The 27,911-nt window shown below is 42.0% G+C and overlaps 1 protein-coding gene across 1 annotated transcript in view; it reads left to right on the top strand.

The window, feature by feature from the left end:
* Positions 1-15,220, top strand: part of TMIGD1 (transmembrane and immunoglobulin domain containing 1) — a 40,860-nt gene extending 25,640 nt beyond the window's left edge. The window contains exon 6 of the mRNA XM_040338576.1: positions 14,799-15,220. Within this exon, the coding sequence (XP_040194510.1) occupies positions 14,799-14,831 (33 nt within the window). The 3' untranslated portion in view covers positions 14,832-15,220. The remainder of the gene's footprint in view (positions 1-14,798) is intronic.
* Positions 15,221-27,911: the final 12,691 nt, after the last annotated feature.

Here is a 27,911-nt window from a genome sequence, read left to right as displayed (position 1 = left end):
GTGGTAAAATATTAAGTTCCAAAGAGAGTGAACATATATCAGAAGAGGTTATGCAGTCTAGCATACAGAACGCACAGAGTATGCCCGATACGGGGGACACATTTGAATCAGAGTGGATACCTGACATGCGCCAGTTAAGCAGGCTTATTCAGGCTCTCCCAACCAGAGATGATATCCAGAAAATGTTAACGCTAATGACGAGTACTTGGAAAGAAGAGTTGGAAGAAGTCCGGATAAAAGTGGGGGCGGGGGAGCAAAAAGTGGGCATACTGGAGGAGCAACAAGTGGTCGTGGACTTCAGATTGGGGGTACTAGAAGAAAAGTGTGAGAAACAGCAACAGCAGCTGGCCAGATTACAGTTAAATGCTGAAGAGGCAGATAACAGAAGTAGAAGGAATAATGTGCGCATAAAAGGAATACCAGAAAGTTGTGAGGGGGCGGCGTTAAGGGAAGCTGCTTTGGCTATCTTTAATAAAATTCTAAAAAAAAGCTCAGGCTCCCCCCTGGAGCTAGATAGGGTCCATAAGGTCCCAACAACAAGGAATCCAGATCAGACCAACCCTCGTGATGTGTTATGTCGTATACATTTCTATAGAGAAAAAGAAGAAATACTCAGGGAAGCATGGAAAGAAGGACCGATGATTTGGGAGGGGGCGAATATACAAATATTTCCGGACTTGTGTTGGCAAACTAAAGCACGACGGCGTTTGTTAAGACCCCTACTAGAACATATACGCGGTCAAGGAGCCATATACAGATGGGGGTTTCCGTTGGCCGTTAATGTGAAAAAAGAAGGAAGGAATTTTAATTTAAGAGAGCCGTCCCAACTCCCAGCGCTCTTTGAATTTTTGGGGTCAACACCAATAGTAGTCCCTAACTGGCTAGATCTGCCAGTTACAGCTGAAAGAGAGCCTAGATAAATTGTGGTGAGGGAAGGTTAAAAGGGGTAAAACTGTAGAGGACATGGGGGAGTTCCCCACCCCAATTTTGTAGAGAAAGAGGAGATTTATGGAAGACGGCCCCTCCTAGGGGAATGCATATTCTTATTTGTTTTTTTCCTCCCCTTTTTTTTCATGTTTTTTTTTTTGTACTCTCTCTCTCTGTATCTCTACCTGACCCACATGGGTGGAGGCCTTCTGGAGAGTTTTCTTTTGGTGATTCTTGGGGTTCATACCCATATCCGACTATTTTTTTCGTTGGAAGGTTGTTTTTTTCTTTTTTTTTTTCGGACGTGGTTTAGGAGGGAAGGGACTATCCTCATGTGGGGAAGGCTATAAGTTAAGAGTGGAACATATCTGAGTGGCGGGGCTCTACCGTCCCGCTCATATGTGTATATGTGTATATGTGTATATATGTGTATAAATTTACAGATGCCCCCTCTGTTCCTCTTCCCTGAGGTGGGTTTATTATAGGTCAAATAGAGCACTAGGAAAATGACAGAGGAAGACCCAGAAACAAAGGTGGGCTAGTAGGCCAGCATCCCCAGCTCCGCTCTTTTTTTTTTTTTTTTTGGGGGGGTTAGGGGGGGGGGGGTTGTGCTGGGAGGGATAGGGAGGGGGGGTTTTTCTTAAAAAGGGGGGGGGTGTTTTGAAGAGGATGGGTTTTTTTTTTGGGGGGGGGGTTTCACTAAGTCACCATGTCACTAGAGCCCTAGATCCGTTTGATGTAAGGATCAGGGAAGGTATAAGATAAGACACACCGAGTCTATAATAGGTGGAGGCGATGGATGGGATGGGCAAAGGTACAAGGTGGTTCACCATTAGGGGAGATTAGGGATGTGGGGAAACTGAGAATTGAAGAAGGGAAGGGGGGGGGGATTTTTTTTTTTTTTTTATCTCCGTTTTTTGGGGTCATAGATAAGAGGGTTAGGGGGGATGAAAGGATGATACATTTACACACTTTGAAACACTAAAGGCAAATAGGCCATGACACTTATTTTGGAATAGGATATAGAGGTGGGGGGGAGGGGTAAGGGGTAAGGGAAGACGATATAGGGGAATAGGGGTAGGTGGGGAGGGTAAGAGTGGGTGAGCGAGGTTTGGGGATAACGGGGGCCTAATAAGATGACCTAATAGGAAAACGAAGGAAGAAAGAATAAGCAAGGGTAAGGGAAAGGGGAATAGAACCTTTTTCTTTTTTTCCTTTCTTGGTGGGGATACAAGAGGGGGGGAGCAGATATAAAGAGTTAAGATGTTAATAGTCTAAAAGAGGTTAGGAGAGAGAGAGTGGAGAGGGGGGAGGTCAGAAGTACGTCAATCGTACGTTGGTTGTAACATGATAATAGGGGTCTAAATGGTGAAAAGGAAAAAAGGAGAAAAAAAAGAGAAGAAAAAAAGAAAGAAATTTCTACCTCTAAATGGCAGACAGCCAGGCAGTTAGACAGAGATTTATATGTCTAAATGTGCTTATATAGTATATGTATACGACTGAATATGTATAAGCGGTAAGGTCTTTATGATGGGGGGGGATATTTCATTTTTTGTGTGCTCGATTAGAATTGGGGGGTGGAGGGGAAAAAGGGATTGAAAGGGGTAATTCAGGGAAGCGCACCCGGACTTATATTAGGGCGTGACTCTCCTCGGTGCTCACACACCTTAGCCCACTAAAGCGCCTCTCCTCCGTGTGGAGGGAAGTCGGAGACGCTTGATTGTTTTTTTTTTTTTTTTTTTTTTTTTTTTTTTTTTGTTTTTTTTTTTTTTTTTTTTTTTTTTTTTTGTCCTCTTAGGGATCCTAGGGGATTAACCGGATCGGAGGACTAGAGAGAATTTTTTTTTTTTTTTCTTTTTTCCGTTCTTTCCTCTCTCTCATCTTTTTCCCCTCTCTCCTCTCTCGCCCGTCGTTTTTCCCTCTTTCAGTGGGGATTCCCCTATCTTTAGCCCTTTATCTCCTTATTGGGTACCTCTATTAGTTTCCCAAGGAGCCACGTGATTGAGATTCTAAAATGGCTAAGATTAACTTGATGTCTTATAATGTAAAAGGGTTAAATAACCCTGAGAAAAGATCTAAATTGTTAGCAGAATTATGGAGACTAAAGACACAGGTCGTTTTTCTCCAAGAGACTCATTTTAAGAAAAATAAAAACCCAAAACTGGGCAATCATAGATTTCCAATTGTCTATCAGAGTTCCTCATCGACAACAAAGACGAAGGGGGTGGCAATTATGCTATCAAAGACGATTATATGGAAAGAACTAAAGGTAATTCAGGATGAGGAAGGGCGTCTACTTATAGTAAAAGGATACCTAAATGACCAGAAAGTAACTCTGGTTAACGTCTATATGCCTAATGAAGGACAGATTGCAGCGTTGGAGAAATACATTAATGTGATTCAGTTGAATGCAGAAGGGAGAATCATACTGGCAGGGGATTTGAATATGGCCCTAGATCCTATCCTAGATACATCTAAGGGAGCATCACACCTGTCATATAGCAAATTAAGTAAAGCAAAGAGTCTGCTACAGGAGATACAGGTGGTAGATAGTTGGAGGACCAGTCACACCCATGAGAGAGACTATACTTTTTTTTCAGCCAAACATAAAACATATTCCCGAATAGACTATATATTTGTATCACAGAATATTTTACAGAATATTGTGGAGGCCTCCATTGGATCATTTACAATCTCTGATCATTCACCGACAAATTGTATACTGGAATGGGGAGAACCTGCAGCTCGTGAGTGGCACTGGAAAATCAATGAGTCCCTCCTGAAAGACCCAGAGTATGAGGAAAAGATAGTCCAGGAAATGGAAGGGTTCTTTTTTGATAATGAGGTAGGAGAGGTGTCGCCTAGTTGTATTTGGGAAACGCATAAATGCTTTATGAGAGGGATTTTAATTTCAATGGGAACACAAAGGAAACGTAAGATAGGGAGACAGATAGAAACATTACTAGGAGAAATTCGTAAATTAGAAAATGTACATAAAAAAACGTTGGCAATTCAGATTGAGGAGAAGTTGAGGCAGACGCGAGATGAACTGAATATGCTATTAACAGACAATGCAAAAGCCTCACTAAAAAGATGTAAACGTGCCTTCTACGAATATGGGAATAAGCCGAGTAGAATGCTAGCGAGGGCATTAAGAGAAACGAGGACCCAAAATCATATAGACGGCATCAAAACAACAGGAGATAGGATAGTGAAATCCTCACAAGAAATTGCAAAAGTATTTAAAAATTACTATACGAATTTATATCAATTAAAAGAAGAGAGGGATACAGGAAAGATGAGTAGGCAGGAGGAGAAGATAAAGGAATACATAGAGAAGGCAGGAATGCCGAAATTAGCAGAGGAAATTGGGAGAAACATGGAAGGGCCGATTACGGCTGAGGAATTCACAAATACCCTTAAATTGCTAAAAACAGGTAAAGCCCCCGGCCCCGACGGGTTTACCCTTTTTTATTATCGGACCTATGCAGAAAAACTGATGCCAAGATTTTTAAAAGCATATAACGCGATAAGAGAAGGGCAGGGGATACCGGATGAAGCCCTTATGGCACATATAGCGGTTATACCTAAGGAGGGAAAAGATTTAACATTATGTTCTAATTATCGCCCTATATCGCTACTAAATGTTGACTTGAAGATTTTTACAAAAATCCTAGCAAATAGAATATTACCACATATCCCTGATTTGATACACCAAGATCAGGTGGGATTTACCCCAGGAAGGGAAGGCAGGGAAAATACGATGCGGGTGATTAACGCGATCCATCTCTCCCAGGTATCTAAAAAAACGCTAGTCTTGGTATCTACCGACGCTGAAAAAGCGTTTGATAGGGTTGACTGGAAATTCTTAAAAGCAATTATAAAATATATTGGTTTGGGGGAGGGGATGCAAAGATGGGTTATGAGCCTATACTCACAGCCGAAAGCTAGAATAAAGATAAACGAGACTATGTCGGAACCCTTTGAGATACGGAATGGGACGCGGCAAGGCTGCCCTCTGTCACCAATTATTTTTATTTTGACACTTGAACCCTTTTTGAGGACGATAAGGCTGAATACCGATATTAGAGGTATTTGTGTAAAGGGAGGAGTATACAAATTAGCAGCTTTTGCGGATGATTTGTTGTTTTCTCTTACGGAACCTATTTTATCTCTCCCCCCATTGCTGGCTGAGATTGCTAAATATGGCGTGCTCTCAAATTTTAAAGTAAACTATGACAAATCGGAGGCAATGGGGGTCGAGATGAATGTGGTACAACAACGACAATTAGCCGCTTCCTTTCCATTCAAATGGACAAATTCTCATATTGGATATCTGGGGACTAAAATTCCGAAGAAACTAAATAGAATCTTAGAGCTAAATTTAGCACCGTTGATGAGGCAAATAAAACGTGATTTACAGAAATGGGATAAGGAGGTTTTTACCTGGTTTGGCAGGGTTAATATTATAAAGATGAATGCAATGCCTAGGATATTATATCTACTACAGACACTCCCTACCAGTATATCTCAAGGTTTCCTGAAAGAGATTAGAACGAAGTTTGCGGGATTCATTTGGGCAGGGAAACCAGCCAGAGTCAGGAGAGATATCTTAACTTTACCTAAAGAAAAAGGGGGCATAGGTTTTCCAGACCCACTCGCATACTATGAGGCTGTACATTTGTCAAGAGTTCTTGATTGGTGTGTTATTCCGAAGGTCAAACCATGGATCCTCTTAGAACAGGCAATGATAGAAATACCACTGGAAGGACTAATTTGGCTTTCTAGATCTATTCTACCACAATCAGTTAAAAAGCACCCAACAATAGGGACGACAATTAAGGTGGTGAAAAAAGTATTTAGAAAATCAAATGATGAAACAGAAGCAAATCCTCTGACTCCGGTCCTGGGAAACCCGGCATTTATGCCAGGTGTGAACGACCCAGGGTTCGAGAATTTAAAAAGACAAGGCAAAACTAGACTGATTCACTTCCAGAAGGAAAATCGGGTAATGATAGGGGAGGAAATTGAAAGTGAACTAGCAGAGGTTCTAGAACCATTCAGGCGAAGACAGTTAAGGGGTTTCCTGCGATCAATACAGAGCCAGACAATAGTAAGGACGAGTTTGTCGGAATTTGAGAAATTGTGTCTCAAGGGAGAAGCGGTGAGACATTCGTTATCAATATTCTACTCCCTGGTAAATGAACTTAAAGCTCCACAAGAAATAGGCTTTATACATACTTGGGAGAGAGACCTAGGGGTAACGTTTACAGAGAACCAGAAGGGAAAAAATTTTGAGTTCAATCATAAAGCCTCTCTAGCATCCAAATACCAGGAGGGAGGATATAAGATCCTGAGTAGGTGGTATAGGACCCCGGAAGTTTTAAACCAAATTTTTCCACAAATGTCTAAAAGAAGAAGGAACTCTGATACATATTTTTTGGAACTGTGAAGGAGTCAAAGCATTCTGGAAGATGGTGTCAGAGGAAATAGAAGAGATAACTGAAATGTCTCTTGGAGAGAATCCAGCGGTTTATCTGCTGCTAGACATCCCGATGTCAGTAGTAAATTATAAAAAATCCTTGATAAGACATTTACTAATAACAGCTAGAGCTTGCATTCCAGCTTTATGGAAGAGCACGTGCGCACCAAGTAGACCTCAATGGCATGAAAAAATCAGGGAAATTCAATGTATGGAAAATCTCACGATGGCTTTGAGGGAACAGGAGGGGAAGTATAGGGAGATATGGGCTCCCTATGACAGTTATAGGGAACGAGGGGAGTAGGGGGGGGGGGAGAGGGAGGAACGGAAATTATTGTGTTTTTTTTTTTTGTTTGTTTGTCCGGGCTCGGGAAGGTTTTTGGACAAGGGGTCCGGACGCTGGGGTGGGTGAGGGGGAGACTGGATTTCTCAATTTCTTAAATAGAGAGAGGACAGGTTAAATGTCTCAGGGGAATAGGAAATAAGAAGAGCGAGGAATTGTTTTAGATCTATATGGTAATATAGGTGTTAGAAGCAATTAAGTTTAGAGATAGGTCAGGAACAAGTACAACGTATAGTGGTTTAAGTGTTGGTTTGTATTTTCTGATATGATAAACATCCCTGTTCTTGTGGAATTGTGAAATGAGGAAAAATGAAAAATAAAGAATTTATAAAAAAAAGTTAGATTTTATTTCCATCATTTACACTTTCAAAATTACAGAAAACAAAAAAAATGGCAATCAGCACCATGGGTTCTTCTTGGCAGTTGTCTAGAAAACAAGCTGAAATTAGTTGACACTCACAAAGCTGGAGAAGACTATAAGAAGATAGCAAAGCGTTTTCAGATGTCAATATCCTCTGTTCGGAATGCAATTAAGAAACGGCAGTCATCAGGAACAGTGGAAGTTAAAGCAAGATCTGGAAGACCAAGAAAAATATCAGACAGAACAGCTCGCAGGATTGTGAGAAAAGCAATTCAAAACCCACGTTTGACTGCACGATCCCTCCAGAAAGATCTGGCAGACACTGGAGTTGTGGTACATTATTCCACTATAAACAGATACTTGTACAAATATGGTCTTCATGGAAGAGTCATCAGAAGAAAACCTCTTCTACGTCCTTACCACAAAAATCAGCGTTTGAACTTTGCAAATGAACATATAGACAAGCCTGATGCATTTTGTAACAAGTTCTGTGGACTGATGAGGTTAAAATAGAACTTTTTGGCCGGAATGGGCAAAGGTACGTTTGGAGAAGAAAGGGCACATAATTTAATGAAAAGAACCTCTGTCCAACTGTTAAGCATGGGGGTGGATCAATCATGCTTTGGGGTTGTATTGCAGCCAGTGGCACAGGGAACATTTCACGAGTAGAAGGAAAAATTGATTCAATAAAATTTCAGCAAATTTTGGATGGTAACTTGATGCCATCTGTGAAAAAGCTGAAGTTAAAGAGAGGATGGCTTCTACAAATGAATAATGATCCTAAACACACCTCAAAATCCACGGGGGATTACATCAAGGGGCGTAAACTGAAGGTTTTGCCATGGCCTTCACAATCACCTGACCTCAACATAATTGAAAATCTATGGATAGACCTTAAAAGAGCAGTGCGTGACAGACAGCCCAGAAATCTCAAAGAACTGGAAGACTTTTGTAAGGAAGAATGGGCAAAAATACCTCAAACAAGAATTGAAAGACTCTTGTCTGGCTACAAAGCGTTTACAAGCTGTGATATTTGCCAAAGGGGGCAGTACAAGATATTAACTCTGCAGCGTGCCCAAACTTTTGCAGACGCCATTTTTTTGTTTTCTGTAATTTTGAAAGTGTAAATGATGGAAATAAAACTTTTTTGGACATATTATAAGAATGTTTAATCTGTAATTTGATGCCTTTTGGAGATTTTTCCATCTTTCCTTGGCTTTGTTATGCACATTAATACAAATGTTTACCTGGGGTGCCCAAACTTTCGATCCCCACTGTACCTATGCAGCCTGTTGACCCAATTCGATTTCTATTAATAGAGATGAAAAAAGATGGATTAGATTAGAAAAACACCCATAAAAATTAATTAGTATAAACATATATTATATCATAAAGTAGTCTTATCGGCCCATAATTAGTACTGGACGCGGTATTTGATAGCCCAATGCATTTTGCAGCCTTATAGCCACTCATCAGGAGCAGAACTGTAGTAATTATCTATAATTAAAAAAGATAGGGCTGCGGAAATTTACGATTAATTCCCTGATTAATCGTAAATTTTTTTGATTGATCAAAATTCTTTTGATCGATACTAGTGGTGCAACGGATCGTAAATGATCCGTGATCCGAACGGGTCACCATATGCGGATCGGCACACCACGTGATCCGCGGAGCTCCGCTGCTGCCTCAGCCATGAAAAGGCCGGGGCTTCGGCCTAGCTCCCGGAGTGGCGGCCATCTTGGTCCACCCAGCGGCGGCCTAGGTGAGCCTAGAGCGGCACGCTGACGCCATCACCCGGCCTCAACTGCTCATGTTCGGCCGGCTTCTCTGGTAAGACTAAGCAAGCACTAATCTTCCTATACAGTGGGGGAGATGTAGACCATATTACAATGGGGACATGTCTGTGGATTATAGTGGGGAGATGTCTGTGGATATTACAGTGGGGGGGAGATTGTGGATATTACAGTGGGGGGAGATTGTGGATATTACAGTGGGGGTGATTGTACATATTACAGTGGGGTTGATTGTGCATATTACAGAGGGGGAGATGTCTGTGGATATTACAGTGGGGGAGATGTCTGGATATTACAGTGGGGACTATATATATGGTGATCCAAAAAATTTATGTGCGTTATAATTAATCAAAATGAGTCGATTAATCAATTTAAAAAAATCGATTAATCGAACATGAAAATTTTAATCAGTAACAGCCCTAAAAAAAGACAATCATGTCTAAATAATCTAGCAAATGAGAAAAGTAAAAAGGGCTCTCAAAAAGTTATATATTGTAATATATATATAGGGTAGGAAAAACTTACAGACACATCTGCTTATTGGTGGTGTGGTGCTGAGGATCGCAAACCAGCCGATCACATTTTTCTTCCGGGAGCTAAGGCGGCGTGCAGGGTGACAACAACCACCACAAACAAGTAATGCTGGCAGCACTCACATGTATTTCCCAAAGACAACCTCTGGATATGATGCTGAGCATGTGCACTCAACTTCTTTGGTTGACCATGGCGAGGCCTGTTCTGAGTGGAACCTGTCCTGTTAAACAGCTGTATGGTCTTGGCCACCATGCTGCAGCTCAGTTTCAGGGTCTTGGCAATCTTCTTATAGCTTAGGCCATCTTTATGTAGAGCAACAATTCTTTTTTTTCAGATCCTCAGAGAGGATCTGAGGTGCCATGTTGAACTTCCAATGACCAGTATGAGCGAGTGAGAGCGATAACACCAAAATTTAACATGCTCCCCATTCACACCTGAGACCTTGTAACACTAACGAGTCACATGACACCGGGGAGGTAAAATGGCTAATTGGGCCCAATTTAGACATTATCACTTAGAGGTGTACTCACTTTTGTTGCCAGCGGTTTAGACATTAATGGCTGTGTGTTGAGTTATTTTGAGGGGACAGCAAATTTACACTGTTATACAAGCTGTACACTCACTAATTTACATTGTAGCAAAGTGTAATTTCTTCAGTGTTGTCACATGAAAAGATATAATAAAATATTTACAAAAATGTGAGGGGTGTACTCACTTGTGTGAGATACTGTAACAATCATACTACCATATTTTTATTCTATGCTTGAGTGGATTTCTGTTGGGCAGGATAGTTGGTCCTGCCAAATGCACAAGTCAAATACTCTGGTTCTAAAATAGTCTTTTTTTCTACTAGCATAAACGACTAAACAACAGGTCATAGTTCAGGAAATAGAGCACATAAAAGCAAAGAACCTTTCTAAAACATTGTAGTACTAAATACTTTCAAATATTACTGTGTCATTTCTTTTAATGCACTTTGATCTCAGTTGTCTCAAAAAAGAGATTTCAGGAACAACTGCAAGGACGAAGGCTTTGCCTATGGCTATTAGATACCTTTTTAGCTGAGCGATTAAACATGACATATTCCACCTACATACAGCAATTAGATGACAAGTAATTATAAAGTTTACACACTAATTATTGTTATATTATGGGTGGAAATTATAGGTCATTGCACCATAATTCCATGTGTTGGGCTTCTCTTTAAAGTGATCCTGTCACAACCTCTGACTTTCTGCAACCGATTGCCAATTTATACATCATGCCTTTCCTTCACCAAGATGTTGTCTTTCTGCAGTTTCATTATCACTCAGATCAATACCCCTGAAAGTGTCGGCATGTCCAGGTTACCTTTGCTCAAGTCCTCTAACCCAGGGGTCTCCAACCCCCGGTCCGCGGCCACTACCGGTCCGCAGCCTGTTTGCTGGTGGGCCGCAAAGCCTGCGCTATCTGAGGTGCGGCGGTGGCGGGCGAGCAGAGAGATCGCCGCCATCACCGCACTTCCGCCCACACAGCCCCGCTGCACTTCCGCCCACACAGTTAGGGGTGAAGCAGGCGAGCAGAGAGATGACATTTTCTCCCACTGCTCGCCCGCATCACCGCTGTTCAGCCGGCGCCCCCCCTCCGCGAGTGAAGCCAGGCAGCAGGGGCAGCGCTCGGACAACAGCGGCAGCGCTCGGCTGTGACATCCAGGGCAGGGAGAGCGAGAGGTGAGCTGTGGGGGGGGGGGGGGGGGGCAATCTGCATCTGGTGGCATGTGACTGGCAATCTGCATCTGGTGGCATGTGGCTGGCAATCTGCATCTGGTGGCATGTGGCTGGCAATCTGCATCTGGTGGCATGTGGCTGGCAATCTGCATCTGGTGGCATGTGGCTGGCAATCTGCATCTGGTGGCATGTGACTGGCAATCTGCATCTGGTGGCATGTGGCTGGCAATCTGCATCTGGTGGCATGTGGCTGGCAATCTGCATCTGGTGGCATGTGGCTGGCAATCTGCATCTGGTGGCATGTGGCTGACAATCTGCATCTGGTGGCATGTGGCTGGCAATCTGCATCTGGTGGCATGTGGCTGGCAATCTGCATCTGGTGGCATGTGGCTGGCAATCTGCATCTGGTGGCATGTGGCTGGCAATCTGCATCTGGTGGCATGTGACTGGCAATCTGCATCTGGTGGCATATGGCTGGCAATCTGCATGTGGTGGCATGTGGCTGGCAATCTGCATCTGGTGGCATGTGGCTAGCAATCTGCATCTGGTGGCATGTGGCTGGAAATCTGCATCTAGTGGCAGATTCTGCATTATGGTGAGTTTAACTATTTAATTTTACATTACAATATAATAATAAAAATAATGTGCTTCAATCATCCTGATTAACCATGGTGTTGTGATGATTGAAGTGCCAACACCAGCCATTTCCTGTCATTTTGGCTGTGAAAAACCGCATCGTCGGCCTGCATCTTTGGGCCTTGGCACAATTTTCATCCACAATGCCGGTCCCCGATGCCAAAAAGGTTGGGGACCACTGCTCTAACCCAGTGGTCAGGCCAGGTTTGCAACATAACTGAAATACATCACAGGTGATATAATTTGCTGCTCAGTGATTGCAGTATTCTAGTCTGCATCTCCGCAAGGTAATACATAAAACCTGGCCTGTTATGGGCCCTAAGGACAGGGTTAATGACCACTGCTCTAACCAATGTCTCTGCTCCCAGCAGAGCATTGCACCATTTGTGTTGTCAGGTGCCATGAATGTGCATTCTGTTAGATTATGCCATGCATGCACGTGGATCCCAGTGGAAATTTGGCTGATAGACAGGTTTGTGGCTGCAGAGGCCATTGACATAAAAGACAAGATGGCAGCACCCAGCAGTATACTGACAGCAATTGTACAGTGAGTGGCAGGTGCACCCTTGAAGGATATGAAATGACAAGGGACATTTTACAGGTTAATAATAAGTAAAGCATTAAATCCCAACTAGATTTAGGTTGAGATCATTTTAATGCATTCCTGGTGCTTTAAAACAAAAGATATACATGATCATACAGTGTGTTCCCCTTGAAACTTAGCCACAGTATCAGTAGAATAGCCTGTCTGCTGCCAGCATGCTGCTGAGAAGGACCTTTTCTCTCTGTGTGGAAGCAGTGATCTTTTTGCAGGGGTCTGACATGCCCCTTGATGAGCCATAACTATTGTTCTTTAAAGGGGTTGTAAAGGAATACATTTTTTTCCTAAATAGCTTCCTTTACCTTAGTGCAGTCCTCCTTCACTTACCTCATCCATCCATTTTGCTTTTAAATGTCCCTATTTCTTCTGAAAAATCCTCACTTGCTGTTCTTCTGTCTGTAACTACACGCAGTAATGCAAGGCTTTCTCCCTGGTGTGGAGAATGCCTCTTGAGGGGGCGAGCAGGAGTGTCAGGAAGCCCACTAACACACAGCTCATTTCTCTATCTGCAAAGTAGATAGTGTCCTGACACTCCTGCTCGCCCCCTCCCCCCTGAAGAGGCTTTCTCCACAACAGGGAGAAAGCCTTGCATTACTGCGTGTAGTTACAGACAGAAGAACAGGAAGTGAGGATTTCTCAGAAGAAATAAGGACATTTAAAAGCAAAATCAAAGGATGAGATAAGTGAAGGAGGACTGCACTAAGGTAAAGGAAGCTATTTAGGGATTTTTTTTTTTTTTACCTTTACAACCCCTTTAATTCTTTAGGAAGCATGAGCGTTACTGATTAGTGAGCAGCAGAAATATAATGGGATCTGCAGTAAAACAAGTTTTAGCTGGTGATTTACTTTTACTATATTTTTTTCATTTTACACATCTTCCATCTTCCATAAAATTCGCCAAAGGAAATGTTTGGTTTATGATAAATATATGCTATAAATGTTTCTTCATTAGGCTCCGATAGTGTAAGCTCACACAGTGTTTGTACATGCTGCAATTTTTTTTCTTATTCATATCCTTTCCTTGTTTATGGCACACAGTAACACGTAGCATGTGACCTCTGATAATCCAAAATGTGGAAATATAGTAATATATATTTTTTTTATAGGGCATAATACCAAGCTATACATTTTTGTTTGCATTGTTTTAATATATAACATATTTGACTATTAAGTGAAATACAATGATTCTTCTACATGCACATTTTACATTTAGCTAATAGAGTGATCATCATTATTAGATTGTAAGCTCTTCTGAGCAGGGCCCTCTTAATCCTCTTGTATTTCATTGTATTATAACTGTATCGTCTCCCTTTTATATTGTAAAGCATTGCGTAAACTGTTGGCGCTATATAAATCCTGTATAATAATAATAATAATAATCACCCCTGCATAGCTATACAAGCTTAATGCCGCGTACACACGATCGGTTAAACTGATAAGAATGGTCTGATGGACCGTTTTCATCGGTCAAAACCAATCGTGTGTGGGCGCCATCGGTAAGTTAACCATCAATTAAAAAGAAGCCAACTTGTTTTAAAATTAACCGATGGATTCCGAACCGATGGGAAAAAAACGATCGTTAGTAGGCACAACCATCGGTTAAAAATCCATGCATGCTCAGAATCAAGTCGACGCAGGCTTGGAAGCATTGAACTTCGTTTTTTTCAGCACGTCGTTGTGTTTTACGTCACCGCTTTCTGACACAATCGTTTTTTTAACCGATGGAGTGTAGGCGCGACGGACCATCAGTCAGCTTCATCGGTTAACCGATGAAAACGGTCCATCGGTTCGTTCTCATCGGATGGACCGATCGTGTGTACGCGGCATAACACTCTCCCTGACATGAACATCGACTAATTGGCACCAAATGGCACTAATACAACATTTGATGGCATGGACCAGTTTACCCCCATACTCATATAACAGACAGGACCATTTCATATGGAAACATATGCTGGACTGATGTCACAATCTCAGCAAAGAAATGTATTTGTTTATTTGCATTATTTTTATAGCACCAACATACAATGCAGCGCATAAAGACCCATTCATGTCAAAATCTTGCACTATGATTTTCAATTTAGACACTCCTCTGATCTTATCTACAATGCTATTTTGCTTGTTTTATTCAATATTAATAATAATAAGCCAACCTATCGTACCTACGTTTGTGATGGTATAATTTATTAGTTTTATCATATAACTTGGTTTTATACAAAAGCAGTGGATTATGTTAAATCAAAGTAACCAGCTACAGATTGGCTTTTGTCTGATTCAAAGCAGATTTTTGATTGGCTCCTATAGTTTACTGATCTTTGTACTTTTTTCAGTAATAAATCCCTGAATCATACAATGGAAAGTAAATAAAAAAAATTGTACATTTCACAACTAATTACAACATTTTCTCTCTTGCAGTGTATGAAGAGCAGACATAACACTGCAATGTAGGTGATGTTACATTGACCTAAACAGATAGTCTTACAACATACTACCTGGTGATGGAAACTCCTCCAAAGAGCACAGCCAAATATTTCCACATGGACTCTTTGTCTTTCTTTACTTATAGTCATTCCTGTTAGACTTTTTAAATGTCTTCTAATGTTTATTAAACCTTCCAACATAGACTGGATAAACCATGGAGTGACTTCCTGTCTCATCTGTGGAAATTACTTTACAACATAATCTTGAATGCAGAGCACCCTGGGTATGGAACTTGTACCTGGTATATGGCCACCAAACCAGATGACTCATCGAAACCATTCCAAAACCTTCCGTATGGCCTTAATTATGACTGCTATTACCATGTGAGCTGCAAATAAACAATATATTGGATAAGATCTTAGCAGCTTAATTTTTTTATTTTTTTGCATCAAATATATTTTTATTGCGTTTGACAAAATAAAATAGTCCAGACAACGTTGAAATGTCCGCGACACAAGGAAATACAATGCAAATCCCACGGTCTACTCTTCGCAGGAAACATTATCAACATAAACTCAAAGACACCGCCGCCATCAAGGAGCGGACAGTACCATTCCATACAAAGGGCAGTGAGGGCTTAGAAGATTACACAGTACGACACTTGACTTAGAGGAAAAGAGAGCAATAGAGGATAGAGGAAGAAAGAGGACAGAGAGAGAAAAGAGGGACCGAGCAGACCACGGCATGTCAGGCCTACATGATGAAATCAGGGTAGGTGGCTGGGTTGACCCAAAGGTGCCAAGAACGTTTTCAGGGAGTCTGAGGCAGAGTAGTCGATCCAAAGGAGCCATAGGGTCTTAAATTTGTCAAAGGTGTCAGTATCAAGGGCCAGCATCTCTTCAATTTTCTTTTTTTTTTTTAAACAATTTCATATTGGGATGTAAAAGTTCAACAGGGATGTGTAAGTTCCACAAAGAGATCTTAAACTCTTTGGTTAGGCCAATGCTATAATTTTGTACTACATATATTAATATACGTGCAATTTAAAGTATAAGTCCGAGTTGAGGGATTGGGAGCTTACATATTAGTTTCCAGCTAGAGAATACAGCTACTTGGCAGTGATCATATGACATCATAGTGTAGGAGTGAGCCAATTGGTTGCTAGGAGAGAAATAGAAACAGTTCTTCAGTCAGACACCTACCTCACTTATACTTGCAAATTATACACTGTACACTTTTCTACCATTACTTTAGACTGAGTATCATATTTACAAGGAACTGATTTTTTTTTTTAGCAGTGCAATCCTTGTATTTATATGTATGGAACTTTTCCTTTTATTGCTATAATTTCTTCTACTATTAATACCCTGGTGGTACCAGTTGTGGACATTACAGTATAGGAAGTGTAACTCCGAGATCAAAGAATATTCTAAACAAACCACTGTGTTTTCCCGGCATATTTTAATTCTGTCAAAATTGTGTGCACTGAAGCATGAAAATAAATATTTGAGTAGTAGTCACAGTCAACAGGGCTTTTCCTGTAATGTGAAGGACATTTTGTAGCTTATCCAAGCAACTTTAATACTAATGAGTGTCAGGTACATACCCCAGCATTTACTGTATATTCAGACAGGTAACAGACGCCTTCATCAGCTCACCATGGTATGCATGTTCTTAAATTTCTAAGAACAGGCTGGGAGGTGTGAAAGTTGAACCGCACTTTTCTAGATACATAATCCCATCCTTGGTATTATGAAGTCTGCATAACTGTTAATCATTCAGTTTACCGTACATGGCTGAATATGTGAATTGTCATATCATGTGGTAGAGATGTTAACCAGTTCCTGCCTGTGCTATAGCTGAAAGATGGCTACAGCACAGCTCTCCCTTTCTGGGAGGACGTCCATGGTTGTCCTTCCATGTGCGTGCCTCCCACACACCCCCTGGGACACGCTATGTGACCGCTCCATCCTTTGGACACAGCTGATTACAGATCGTGGTAAAGGGCCAATCACAGCGGCCCTTCACCGTGTGATCAAATGTGTCCAATCACAGCTGGTCACATGTAAACAGACTTGCAAGTTATCGGTATTCCCTTCCTCACGCACTGTCTCTGTGTGAGGACAGGAGAGCCGATAATCAGCAAGTCTGACAGGCCACAGTGAGTAAATCGTTTACACCGATAATCAGGGCAATGATCACCAGTGCCCTGATTATCGGTGCAGTCCCATCAATGCAGCATCTCCAGTGCCTCATCAGTGCTGCTTATAAGTATCCATCAGTGCAGCCTGATCAGTGAAGAAGAAAAAATACTTATTTGCAACATTTTAGAACAGAAACTAAGAAAGTTTTTTGTTCACAATTTTCAGTCTTTTTTGTTTGTTTAGCAAAAAAAAAAAAAAAAGTGGTGATTAAATACCACTAAAATTTGGAACAGTGCTGCATGACCGCACAACTGTCATTCAAAATGTAACAGCACTGGAAGTTGAAAACTGACCTGGGCAGGAAGGGGGTGAAAGTGCCTGGTATTAAAGTGGTTAAAACAGAATATGTGGAAGACAGCTGAGGGTTGATTTACTAAAGACAAATTTTCTCCAGAGCATAGTGAATATGGTGAAATTACATGTTGCAAAGACAATTTTAAAAATCAGCATTATTGATTGCACATGGTTGGATGATGAAAGTCAGCAGACTTTCAGTTCCTTCACTAATCTTTGGAGATAATTCCCTTGCAAAGTATATTTGCATTTAGTAAATCACCTCATGATGTTGAAAGCCCCCACCCCTGTTCAGAAATGATTGTTCCAGTTTAACATAGATGGCGTCTTTCATGTCTCTTGCGAACCAGTTCTCCTCTCTGTCCAAAACGTGCACCTCACTATCCTCGGAAGAATGGTCCATTAATAACAGCAGCTGATCACAGAGCCCTGCCAGCGTTGTGTGTGTAATTCGGTTTGACCCCTCCCTCTGCTGTATGGCAATGCTCATCTACAGCATGCTAGAGACAACACAAACAGTCTCCATTATGTATTAATCTCCTTGCATGCAGCATGGTCAGACAGCAGGAGGGGATTGGGGCAATCTGCCCAACCACACTGCTCACCAACCACAGGATGGAACAGGACCAAGCGGTACATGCACTTGGTCCCCTTGTGGGGATTCAAATCAAAATTTTGTAAACTGCTTTTAAACATCGGCTGCACTGAATGGCAGAATAGTTTGTAAAAGCCTTTGTCTCAGGGAAGTTATACAAATGACTATAATGCAGTAAGTGCAGAATGTTTACAAGCCGTGGCAGATCACAGCCTTGCTGCTGTTGACTGATTTAGTTTACCGGTAGTTTGTGTAACTTCCCCAAGGCAACTAAGGACACTGCAGGGGTAGCACTGACTGTGGCAGACGTTCACCAAGGCGTATTCACACAGAAGATGGCAAATGTTTATAAACAGTGGCTGATCTTACAGCTCTGTCAGAGTTGACTGCGGCAGTATAGTTTGTATAAATTCCTCCTCTGCATCTTTGGTTGCCTGGACATGCCTCCATGAGGCTATACAAACTATTTTGGCACATCACATCGGCACAGGAGAGGGAGTGGTGGCTACTGTTAGCTGTAGCTTCCTGTAGAAATATCCGATTAGGACGTCAGCATAACAAGACATTTTGGACAATTTCATGCTCCCAACTTTGTGGGAACAGTTTGTGCACATAAAGACATGGAAGAGTGAGTTTGGGGTGAAGGAACTTGACTGTCCTGAACTCAACCCAATAGAACACCTTGGGAATGAATTGGAGAGGAGCCTGTAAGCCAGGCCTTAGTGCCTGACCTCACAAATGTGCTTCTGGAAGAATGGCCAAACATTCCCATAGACACACTCCTAAACCTTGTGGACAGCCTTCCCAAAAGAGTAGAAGCTGTTATAACTGGAAAGGGTGGACCAACTCAATATTGAATTCTACGGACTAAGACTGGGATGCCATTAAAGTTCATGTGTGTGTAAAGGAAGGTTTCCCAATACTTTTGGTAATTTAGTGTATGTATTTGTCCTAGTGTCTGAAGTGATGTGCACTATTATTCAATGACAAAAACAAACAAAATAGAAAACTACTGAAATAAGCGTTTGGTCAACATGAGGAAGATGTTTTTCTGGAAACGATAATCTGGTTTCATGTTCTAGAAATCTATTCACACCAGTACTGTAGTTTCAATTAACTTCAGCACAGAACAGCTGTTTTTCCAGAAAGCAAATCTGTCATTGTGATTAATTGTGCTGCGCTATATACATGAAGACATTGAAAATAACTTGCACTGTATTAATACAAGATGAATTTTTCCAATGGGTAGGTATAAAAGCAATTGATGGACGTACAACCATTCTGCTGTTTTTCAACAGCAGGGGTAGCACTGACTGTGGCAGACGTTCACCAAGGCGTATTCACACAGAAGATGGCAAATGTTTATAAACAGTGGCTGATCTTACAGCTCTGTCAGAGTTGACTGCGGCAGTATAGTTTGTATAAATTCCTCCTCTGCATCTTTGGTTGCCTGGACATGCCTCCATGAGGCTATACAAACTATTTTGGCACATCACATCGGCACAGGAGAGGGAGTGGTGGCTACTGTTAGCTGTAGCTTCCTGTAGAAATATCCGATTAGGACGTCAGCATAACAAGACATTTTGGACAATTTCATGCTCCCAACTTTGTGGGAACAGTTTGTGCACATAAAGACATGGAAGAGTGAGTCCTAATTGGGCTTTAGTTTGGGGTGGAGCTATATCCAGCACAGACAGAATAAAAAATGGGCTTTTTAACCCACAACAAGGCCACTGATCTAAACATGACCAAGTGTTACATGCACTTTGTTCCTTGGGGAATTCACATTAGATTTTTAGAAGGCAATAATTCTTCTTTAAAGCGATTGTAAAGCTTTTTTTTTTTTAATAATTCTGTGGAATTGTATTGCAAAGAGTGACCTCGAACCTCTTCTTCTCAAAACCCATGCTGGCGTTCATGGCTCCTTCTCTTCTCAGTGCACCAGCGAGCAGCTTCCTATGGTGATACACCTGTGGGCTCACTCCAGAGCTGGGCTGTGTGTCTATTGACACATACAATGTGGCTTGGTCCCCCCCCCCCCTCAGGACTTCATTGACAGCAGCAGGAACCAATGGCTCCCATTGCTACCTCTGTGTCCGGTAAGGAGAGGAAGAGAGCAGCACTGCTGCACTTGGGCACAGCACTGGATCGAGATAGGACTTAACTTAATGCAAAGAATGCATTAAGGTATTACCATATATACTCAAGCATTAGTTACAAATAAGTGGCGAATATAGCTCAGGGTATAGGAGTGTAGATGTCCCTTTAACATATTCCTTAGCAGACAGTCTTATATCACAACAGTACATCCTAGGTATTGAGCAGCAGAAGACATAAGCAATAGCAATAGTATAGCTGGCATGAAAGTAGCAGAAACACAAGTAACAGTATAGCTACATATCTATATTGCTGTCTTCAGTCTGAGTATTAGGGATCCTGTGGTGAAGGTTGTTCAATAGGGATGTCTGAATGGTTGTTCCCAGCATTGGCTCCAAGTAGCAGCAAGTGTAGCAGATACTACAGAAGTAGTTGAGGCTGGAGCGGTGTTACGGCATGGGGAGCAAGGGCACCCATCTCAGTAGCTTGGGCCGAGCAAATTGACAGGTGCAGTGCATAGCGCACTTCCGCGTTCCAAGCTGGAACGCATCACGGTGCCGGGTGATGACGTCATCGCGCAAGCGCGTATGCCTTCCAGCATGGAATGCATTATGGCGCTGAAGGCGCCCAGTAATGTAGATAACAGGCGCGCAGAGCGCCTGTTAGAGAACATGCAGCGCCTGCTACACCAGCTAGGTAAGTGCGATTAAAAAAAAAAAACCCATATCTCTCTTTTAACAACATGAAGATGCGGAGATGTACCTAGTACAATACATTCACATAACAGAAGTTTGCCTATACATAAAAATGTCCTTCTTACTTTTAGAAACAATGTGATTGCTTTCATTTTTTTTATCTGCTATAGAAAATTTAAAGAACCGAGTTTCTGTAGGAAACAACTTTGCTCTCATCTAGACTTACACACAGTAAAAACTTTTCTGACCAAAAAAAATGATTTTCCTTGTAAAGGGTAATAGTAAGTCTTATAAAAATGCGGCTCCAGGCTCTTCATCCAGTGCTGGCCAAGTAATTGACAGCCTAGCATGTGGTCACGTTTCTCTACTGAAGAGAAATTTTGCAAATCTGAACCCTGAAATTTTCTTCCAGTGTCCAGAGATCACAGGAGCCAAATTCCTCAAGTTCTTTCTGTGTGATCAGCTGTAGATGAAAACTCAGAACAGCCATTTTACCCAACGAGGTAGACAATAACCCTACAGCTAGAACACTTAGCCATAGACATACACATGTCAATAGGACTGTCCAGGATTTGGCCATTTAGATACCAACATGCAACTCAATGTTTTCTATCCTGGGCCAGTTGATCTGAGCAGACATCTGTTGGCCTGAAATGTCAAGCAAAATGATTAAAATCTAAATCAGCCTTAGCTTATAATCACTCCATGTCTGAGCATTGTATGCCTTCCTCAAACACTTCTACTTCTCTACAAAATCTTGGCGTTTTTTTTCTCTCAAAGATGAGATTGATGTTGAAAAACAGCAGAATGGTTGTACGTCCATCAATTGCTTTTATACCTACCCATTGGAAAAATTCATCTTGTATTAATACAGTGCAAGTTATTTTCAATGTCTTCATGTATATAGTGCAGCGCAATTAATCACAATGACAGATTTGCTTTCTGGAAAAACAGCTGTTCTGTGCTGAAGTTAATTGAAACTACAGTACTGGTGTGAATAGATTTCTAGAACATGAAACCAGATTATCGTTTCCAGAAAAACATCTTCCTCATGTTGACCAAACGCTTATTTCAGTAGTTTTCTATTTTGTTTGTTTTTGTCATTGAATAATAGTGCACATCACTTCAGACACTAGGACAAATACATACACTAAATTACCAAAAGTATTGGGAAACCTTCCTTTACACACACATGAACTTTAATGGCATCCCAGTCTTAGTCCGTAGAATTCAATATTGAGTTGGTCCACCCTTTCCAGTTATAACAGCTTCTACTCTTTTGGGAAGGCTGTCCACAAGGTTTAGGAGTGTGTCTATGGGAATGTTTGGCCATTCTTCCAGAAGCACATTTGTGAGGTCAGGCACTAAGGCTTGGCTTACAGTCTCCTCTCCAATTCATTCCCAAGGTGTTCCATTGGGTTGAGTTCAGGACAGTCAAGTTCCTTCACCCCAAACTCACTCTTCCATGTCTTTATGTGCACAAACTGTTCCCACAAAGTTGGGAGCATGAAATTGTCCAAAATGTCTTGTTATGCTGACGTGCTAATCGTTTCCTTCACTGAAACTAAGGGGCCAAGCCCAACCCCTGAAAAACAAGCCCACACCATAATCCCCCCTTCACCAAATTATTTGGACCAGTGGACAAAGCAAGGTCCATAAAGACATGGATGAGCAAGTGTGAGGTGGAGTCCTGACCTCAACCAGATAGAACACTTCTGGAAGAATGGCCAAACCCATAGACACACCTAAACCTTGTGGACAGCCTTCCCAGAAGAGTTGAAGCTGTTATAGTTGCAAAGGGTGGGCCAACTCAATATTGAGTCCTATGGACCAAGACTGGGATGCCATTAAAGTTCATGTGCATGTAAAGGCAGGTTTCTCAATACTTTTGGTAATATAGTGTATTTAATATGAGAGCTGCCTTACCCTGCATAGGATTGTTATTTTGTATCGCTGGAGGATGGTACTTTAGCAGGTTAGGCTGTAAATTTTCGTCCGAAAAAAGTTTTTCTTCGTTTGTTATGAATTTTGCAAATAAATAACCTTCATAAACTTAGGTCAAAATGTATTCTGCAACATTTTTTTGTTAAAATAACCCAAATCAGTGTATATTATTTAGTCTGTAGGAACGTTAAAATGTAAACAATGTATTAGAGGATATATTAGTGCCCCGTTGTTGGTGTCAGTGGGAGGAATAATGCCCCACTGTTGATGTCAGTGGAGAAACTATTTCCCCATTATTGGAGTCAGTAGGAGGAATAGTGGCCTAAGGGCCAGATACAGGTATGCAAAGGACCACATTTGGCTCCCATCCTGCAGTTTGGAGACCACTGGTATACAGTATAGCTGAAAATTGACCAATCCACTTGTTCGATATCTTTATTTATAGGTAGATAGATAAATATTGCATTGGAGACAATGACAGTGTAGAGCCGGTGTCTTCGTACATGTTAACCAGATGTTGACATTACAGCATATGTAGAGAAAGTGTAGAGGAGAATAAACTCAACTGGCGCACGTGGCACAGGCAGTTATAATACAATTATTGACAATGGAGAGTAAAGATTGTGGAAAGGGCCTCGGAGGAGTGAAAATTGATCAATCCTGATGTACTCATTTCTTGAGCCCCAAACATGCCAGGACAGTAGTTATCCCCAGAATTATCCCTTTTTGGAATGTAGACAGTTCAAGGTATTTAAAATCCAAGAACTATAAAGAGACAGCGATTGCTGCTCCAGGCAGGTCTTGTTGGGTGCAATCTTCTTCCCAGGAACTGAGGGTGCTAGCAATGCACATGGCAAATAAGAACAAAAGATGATCAGGACAGCCGCACTCCAATCCAATGTAGCTTTAATGTAAAAAACTGGAAACAGGCACTACAAGTCACAGCAACGGAACCTAGGACAGCTGACGCGTTTCACACTAACTTCAGTGTTTACTCATAGCCGTTTACTTCAGCTATGAGAAAACACTGAAGTTAGTGTGAAACGCGTCCTAGGTTCCATTGCTGTGACTTGTAGTGCCCGTTTCCAGTTTTTTACATAAAAAAGCTACGTTGAATTGGAGTGCGGCTGTCCTGATCATCTTTGGTTCTTAGTTCAAGGTATTTAGTAAGAGGCATGGCAAGTTTTTAAAGTTGTAATTTTTTTGGAAAATTAAGATTTTTTTTTTTTTTTTTTACATACTGCCCCCAGTGTAGTACAGCGTAATATAACTGGCATGGTGGTGATCAGGAACACTGACTGGTAAAAAAGTATGAAAATAAATAATCTCGAACCTTACTCTGTGGATGAAAATCATTCCCCCTGTAACACGACATCTTTGATGAATTATCAAGCACCTCAGTTTTTTTTCTGTAAGGGCATATAAGTGAAGAATCTTTTACTGGAAACGTTACATGCCCAGGTCATTTCTGCGCATATGGACAGAAATCTGAACCATTCTGGAGATGTGTCATGACTTGTTCTATGGCATTAACATGAAAGAGCAAAACTGAGTGTAATCTTCCTAGAAAACAGGATGCTCTTGATTGTTCATTGCCCTAGTCCCATTATCGGTCACTTAAATTGCAGCAATAGCTGGTTGCAGAGCAAGGCTGCGAGAGTAAAACAGAGCCTTTAGAAGCATCTCAGACTTTGTCAGAAGAATCTTTGAATGAAGGAATATCTTTAATGGGTACAGGAAGATATTTGTTCATGAATTAAACAGCAGGGTTTACTACTAGAACAGTCCACGTTTTTTATGGACTTTTTCTACTGTATAGAACTTGTCAACGATTCTTGGAGGGGTGAAAAAAATTTCAGGACTGACCCAGTTGTCATAAGTTACCCATTCTATTAAATTATGATTAGGAAATGTCTTTTTATACTTAGCAGAACTCTTCATACTCAAAGGGGCATGGTGAAGTGGAGGATAATCAAGTCCGACAATACCAAGGCTTTTGCGCACAGCAGAAGTGAGCATAACGGCATTGGCAAGCATATTGTGAAAAGCTGTAAAGCTCCGTACACACGGTCAGACCTTTGTCCAACCAAAATCACATCGGAATTCCATCGGAGTAAAAGAGAACATGTTCTCTATCTAAAACTTCAATGGAATTCCTCAGAATTTCCAATGGAAATAATCCGATGGGGCTACACACAGTTGGAATTTCCGATAGAAAAAGTCCGACTGACTTTTTCCATCGCAAATTACGATTGGGTGTAAGGGGCATAACAGGCATGTTGGAAGTCAGAGTGCGAAATCTTTGGGGCCTCTACCCCCCCTAGGTCCTCTTCATTTCCCTCAATGTTTTCATCCTATAGAGGAGGCTCCCATGTCTCTACTCTGGTAGAGACATGGGAGTGGAGCATGTTCCTGGCACTTTTGAGCCCTGGACATTGTTGGCTGTATTAAAGTCGTTCATGGTATGAGAAATCATGACATGGTTGCAGAAAAGTCTGCCTAGGTAGGCCACTTTCTGCCCACTTAAGAGTTCGAGTTAAATGCAGAGACCAGTGTTCAAAGAGGGTCCTGCTCCAGGCAAAACATTGCTCCTAAAATTTACTTATCAGGTAGCCCCGGATTCACCTACAAAAAAAAAAGCGAACTGGATAACTCTCGTCTAACCATACAATGGTCCCACAGAGTTGAGGACATTAGGTGTATGGAGAAACAAACATACTCGATAAAGGAAGGAGAAGAGCAATATGCAACAATTGGTTTTATTGGAATGAATATTCTTTCACAAAACAATACAAATGACTCCTAGCAAATTCACCTGGACTCGTTCTAATCCTATTTTTTGATCCAACCTAATTCTTAAGGTGGGCGATGATGCAGCCCTTCTACCTGGTATATTTTCCGCTTCCGTTTACCAAATTGTTCCCTTCCTGTTCTCTAGTCCTCTCCAAATTTCCCTTACCTTAGGGCCAGATGACACCAGTTCCAGTCAACTGACTGCACCATTGGAATACATGGAAAACAGTGCATGCATTTTTAGAGCCAGTTCACACCACAAAAATGCACTCCGGATTTGTTCTGGGTCAGTTTTTGCTTACAGTTTACACCACACGCAGTTCTAGTGTGTTTTTGATACAATTTGCTAGGTTCCAGTTCTGTGCATAAAAAAAAAAAAATGCAGCACGCTCTACTTTTTTTTGCACTGGTAACTGACTGCACTGGTGTGAACTAGAGCAATTGGAATACATGGAAAAAACTGCATGCATTTTTAGTGCAGAAAAATGTGCACGGAACTGCATCTGGTGTGAAATAGCACAAAGCACTTCAATTCAAACATTTCCAGCGATGTCCTTTTATGATCAGCTCCAGGACACCGATTGTCTCCATCACGATTCTGTGCCATCCATATTATACTGTATATGTTTATGCCAGGGATAGGCTACCTTAAAAAGGTGGAGAGCGCCTCTTTACATGTTTATAACAGTACCCCAGCAAAATGTAATTTAAAAATTGCTTGCGGCTGTAATGTATTGTTGGATCCCAGCGACATACTTAAAAAAAAAAAAAAAAAAAAAACATCCCCGCAAAAAAATAATAATGCTGGGGGCCCTTCAGGTATGGGTTTAAGAGGAACCCAGCGCTAAATAAAAACAAAAAATTGCATGGAGTCTCCCTCTCCAAAATAAAATCCATACCAGACCCTTATCCGAGCATGCAAACCTGGCAGACCTCAGGAAAGGGGGGGAGCCATAACAGGCCACATGCCCTCAACATGGGGAGGGTGCTTTGGGGTCCCCTCCCAAAGCACCTTGCCCAGGACGTGGGGGTCTGCGAGCGGGGGCTCCAGGCCCCCCTATGTGTAATCCTACCCATTTACCAAAAAAAGTAAAAACGAGTTTCTGCAAAATTTTTTATTTAAATAAAAGGAGTGTCCCGCAATGTAAATCCATCAATCAAAGCCCCCCCCCCCCAAAAAAAAACAGAAAAACTCTGCCCCCATGGGAGGCTTCCCGCCAGCTGCAGCCTTTTCACAGTGACAGCCGTTATATAGCCAAGGGCAGGGCCACCCAGTGATGTAATCAGATGATGCAGTAACTTAAAACGGGTGACGTCAGAAGGGACAGGGGTCTCATCTCGGGACACCTTTTTTCCATTTAATAAAGGAATTTTTTTGGTGAATGGGTAGGGGCCAGGATCTGGGGTGCCTCCTTGTTGTTTCCAAAAACCGCCCGCAAACTCCCACAGCACCAGGCAAGGGTTGGGATGAAGCCCTTGTCCCCATGAACATGGGGACCAGGTGTTTGGGGGGGGGGACCCCAAAGCACCCTCATATTGAGGGCACGTGGCCTGGTACGCTTCAGGAGGGGGGGGCGCCATCTCGTCCCCCCCCCCTTTCCTGTGGCCTGCCAGGTTGCATGCTCGGATAAGGGTCTAGTATGGATTTTTAATTTTGGCACGGGCCCGGTATGGATTTTGAGGGGGCCCCCCCACGCCATTTTTTTTAAAAATAAATTGGCGCAGGGTTTCACTTAACCACTTCAGTACACTGTTCTATAAACTACACTGCCAGCATTGACTGAATATAGAGTATACACAGAATGCAGAATCTATAGATTTCAAATACACTGCCTGCACTGACTGAATAGTCTACACTGAATATCTAGTCTATGCTAAATGCAGAGAGAGAGTGTGTGTGTGTGCGCAGAAGGAAGAAGGCACCGGAGAGCAGAAAGAGACCCCCGAAGTCAGAAGACCACCCCCGGAGCTGCCTAATAAATTACTTTTGAAACCGGTGTAGTGTGTTTTTTGACACTTTTTTCCTCCAGGTGAATAGGAAGCCCATACTCACCTAGGGTGGGGGGGCCTTATTAAAGGGGGCTCCCGGACTCCGATAAGCTCCCCACACGCAACCAACAGCCAGGGTTGTCCAGGAAGATGCCCATGTCCCCATCAACATAGGGACAATGTGCTTTGGGGGTGGGGGGGGGGCCGCATCCACCCCCCATGTTGAGGGCATGCAGCCTGGTATGGTTCAGGGGGGGACCTCGCTCGTCTGGTATGGATTCTGGGGGGACCCCCACGTTTTTCAGCGTAGGGGTTCCCCTTAAAATCCATAGCAGACCTAATGGTATGCTCTTGGAGGGGAACCCATGCCGGTTTTTTATTTAAAATTTGGTGTGGAGTTACCCTTCAAGATTCATACCCTACAGAGTGCCTGGTATTGGCAGGGATCCAAGACTGATCCCCATTCAATATTGTGCCACGGCTAAACGTAACCGCA

Source organism: Rana temporaria, chromosome 2, assembly GCF_905171775.1.
Source record: "Rana temporaria chromosome 2, aRanTem1.1, whole genome shotgun sequence".
In the NCBI taxonomy this organism is placed as follows: Eukaryota; Metazoa; Chordata; class Amphibia; order Anura; family Ranidae; genus Rana; species Rana temporaria.
This window is presented reverse-complemented; position numbering and strand designations above follow the sequence as displayed.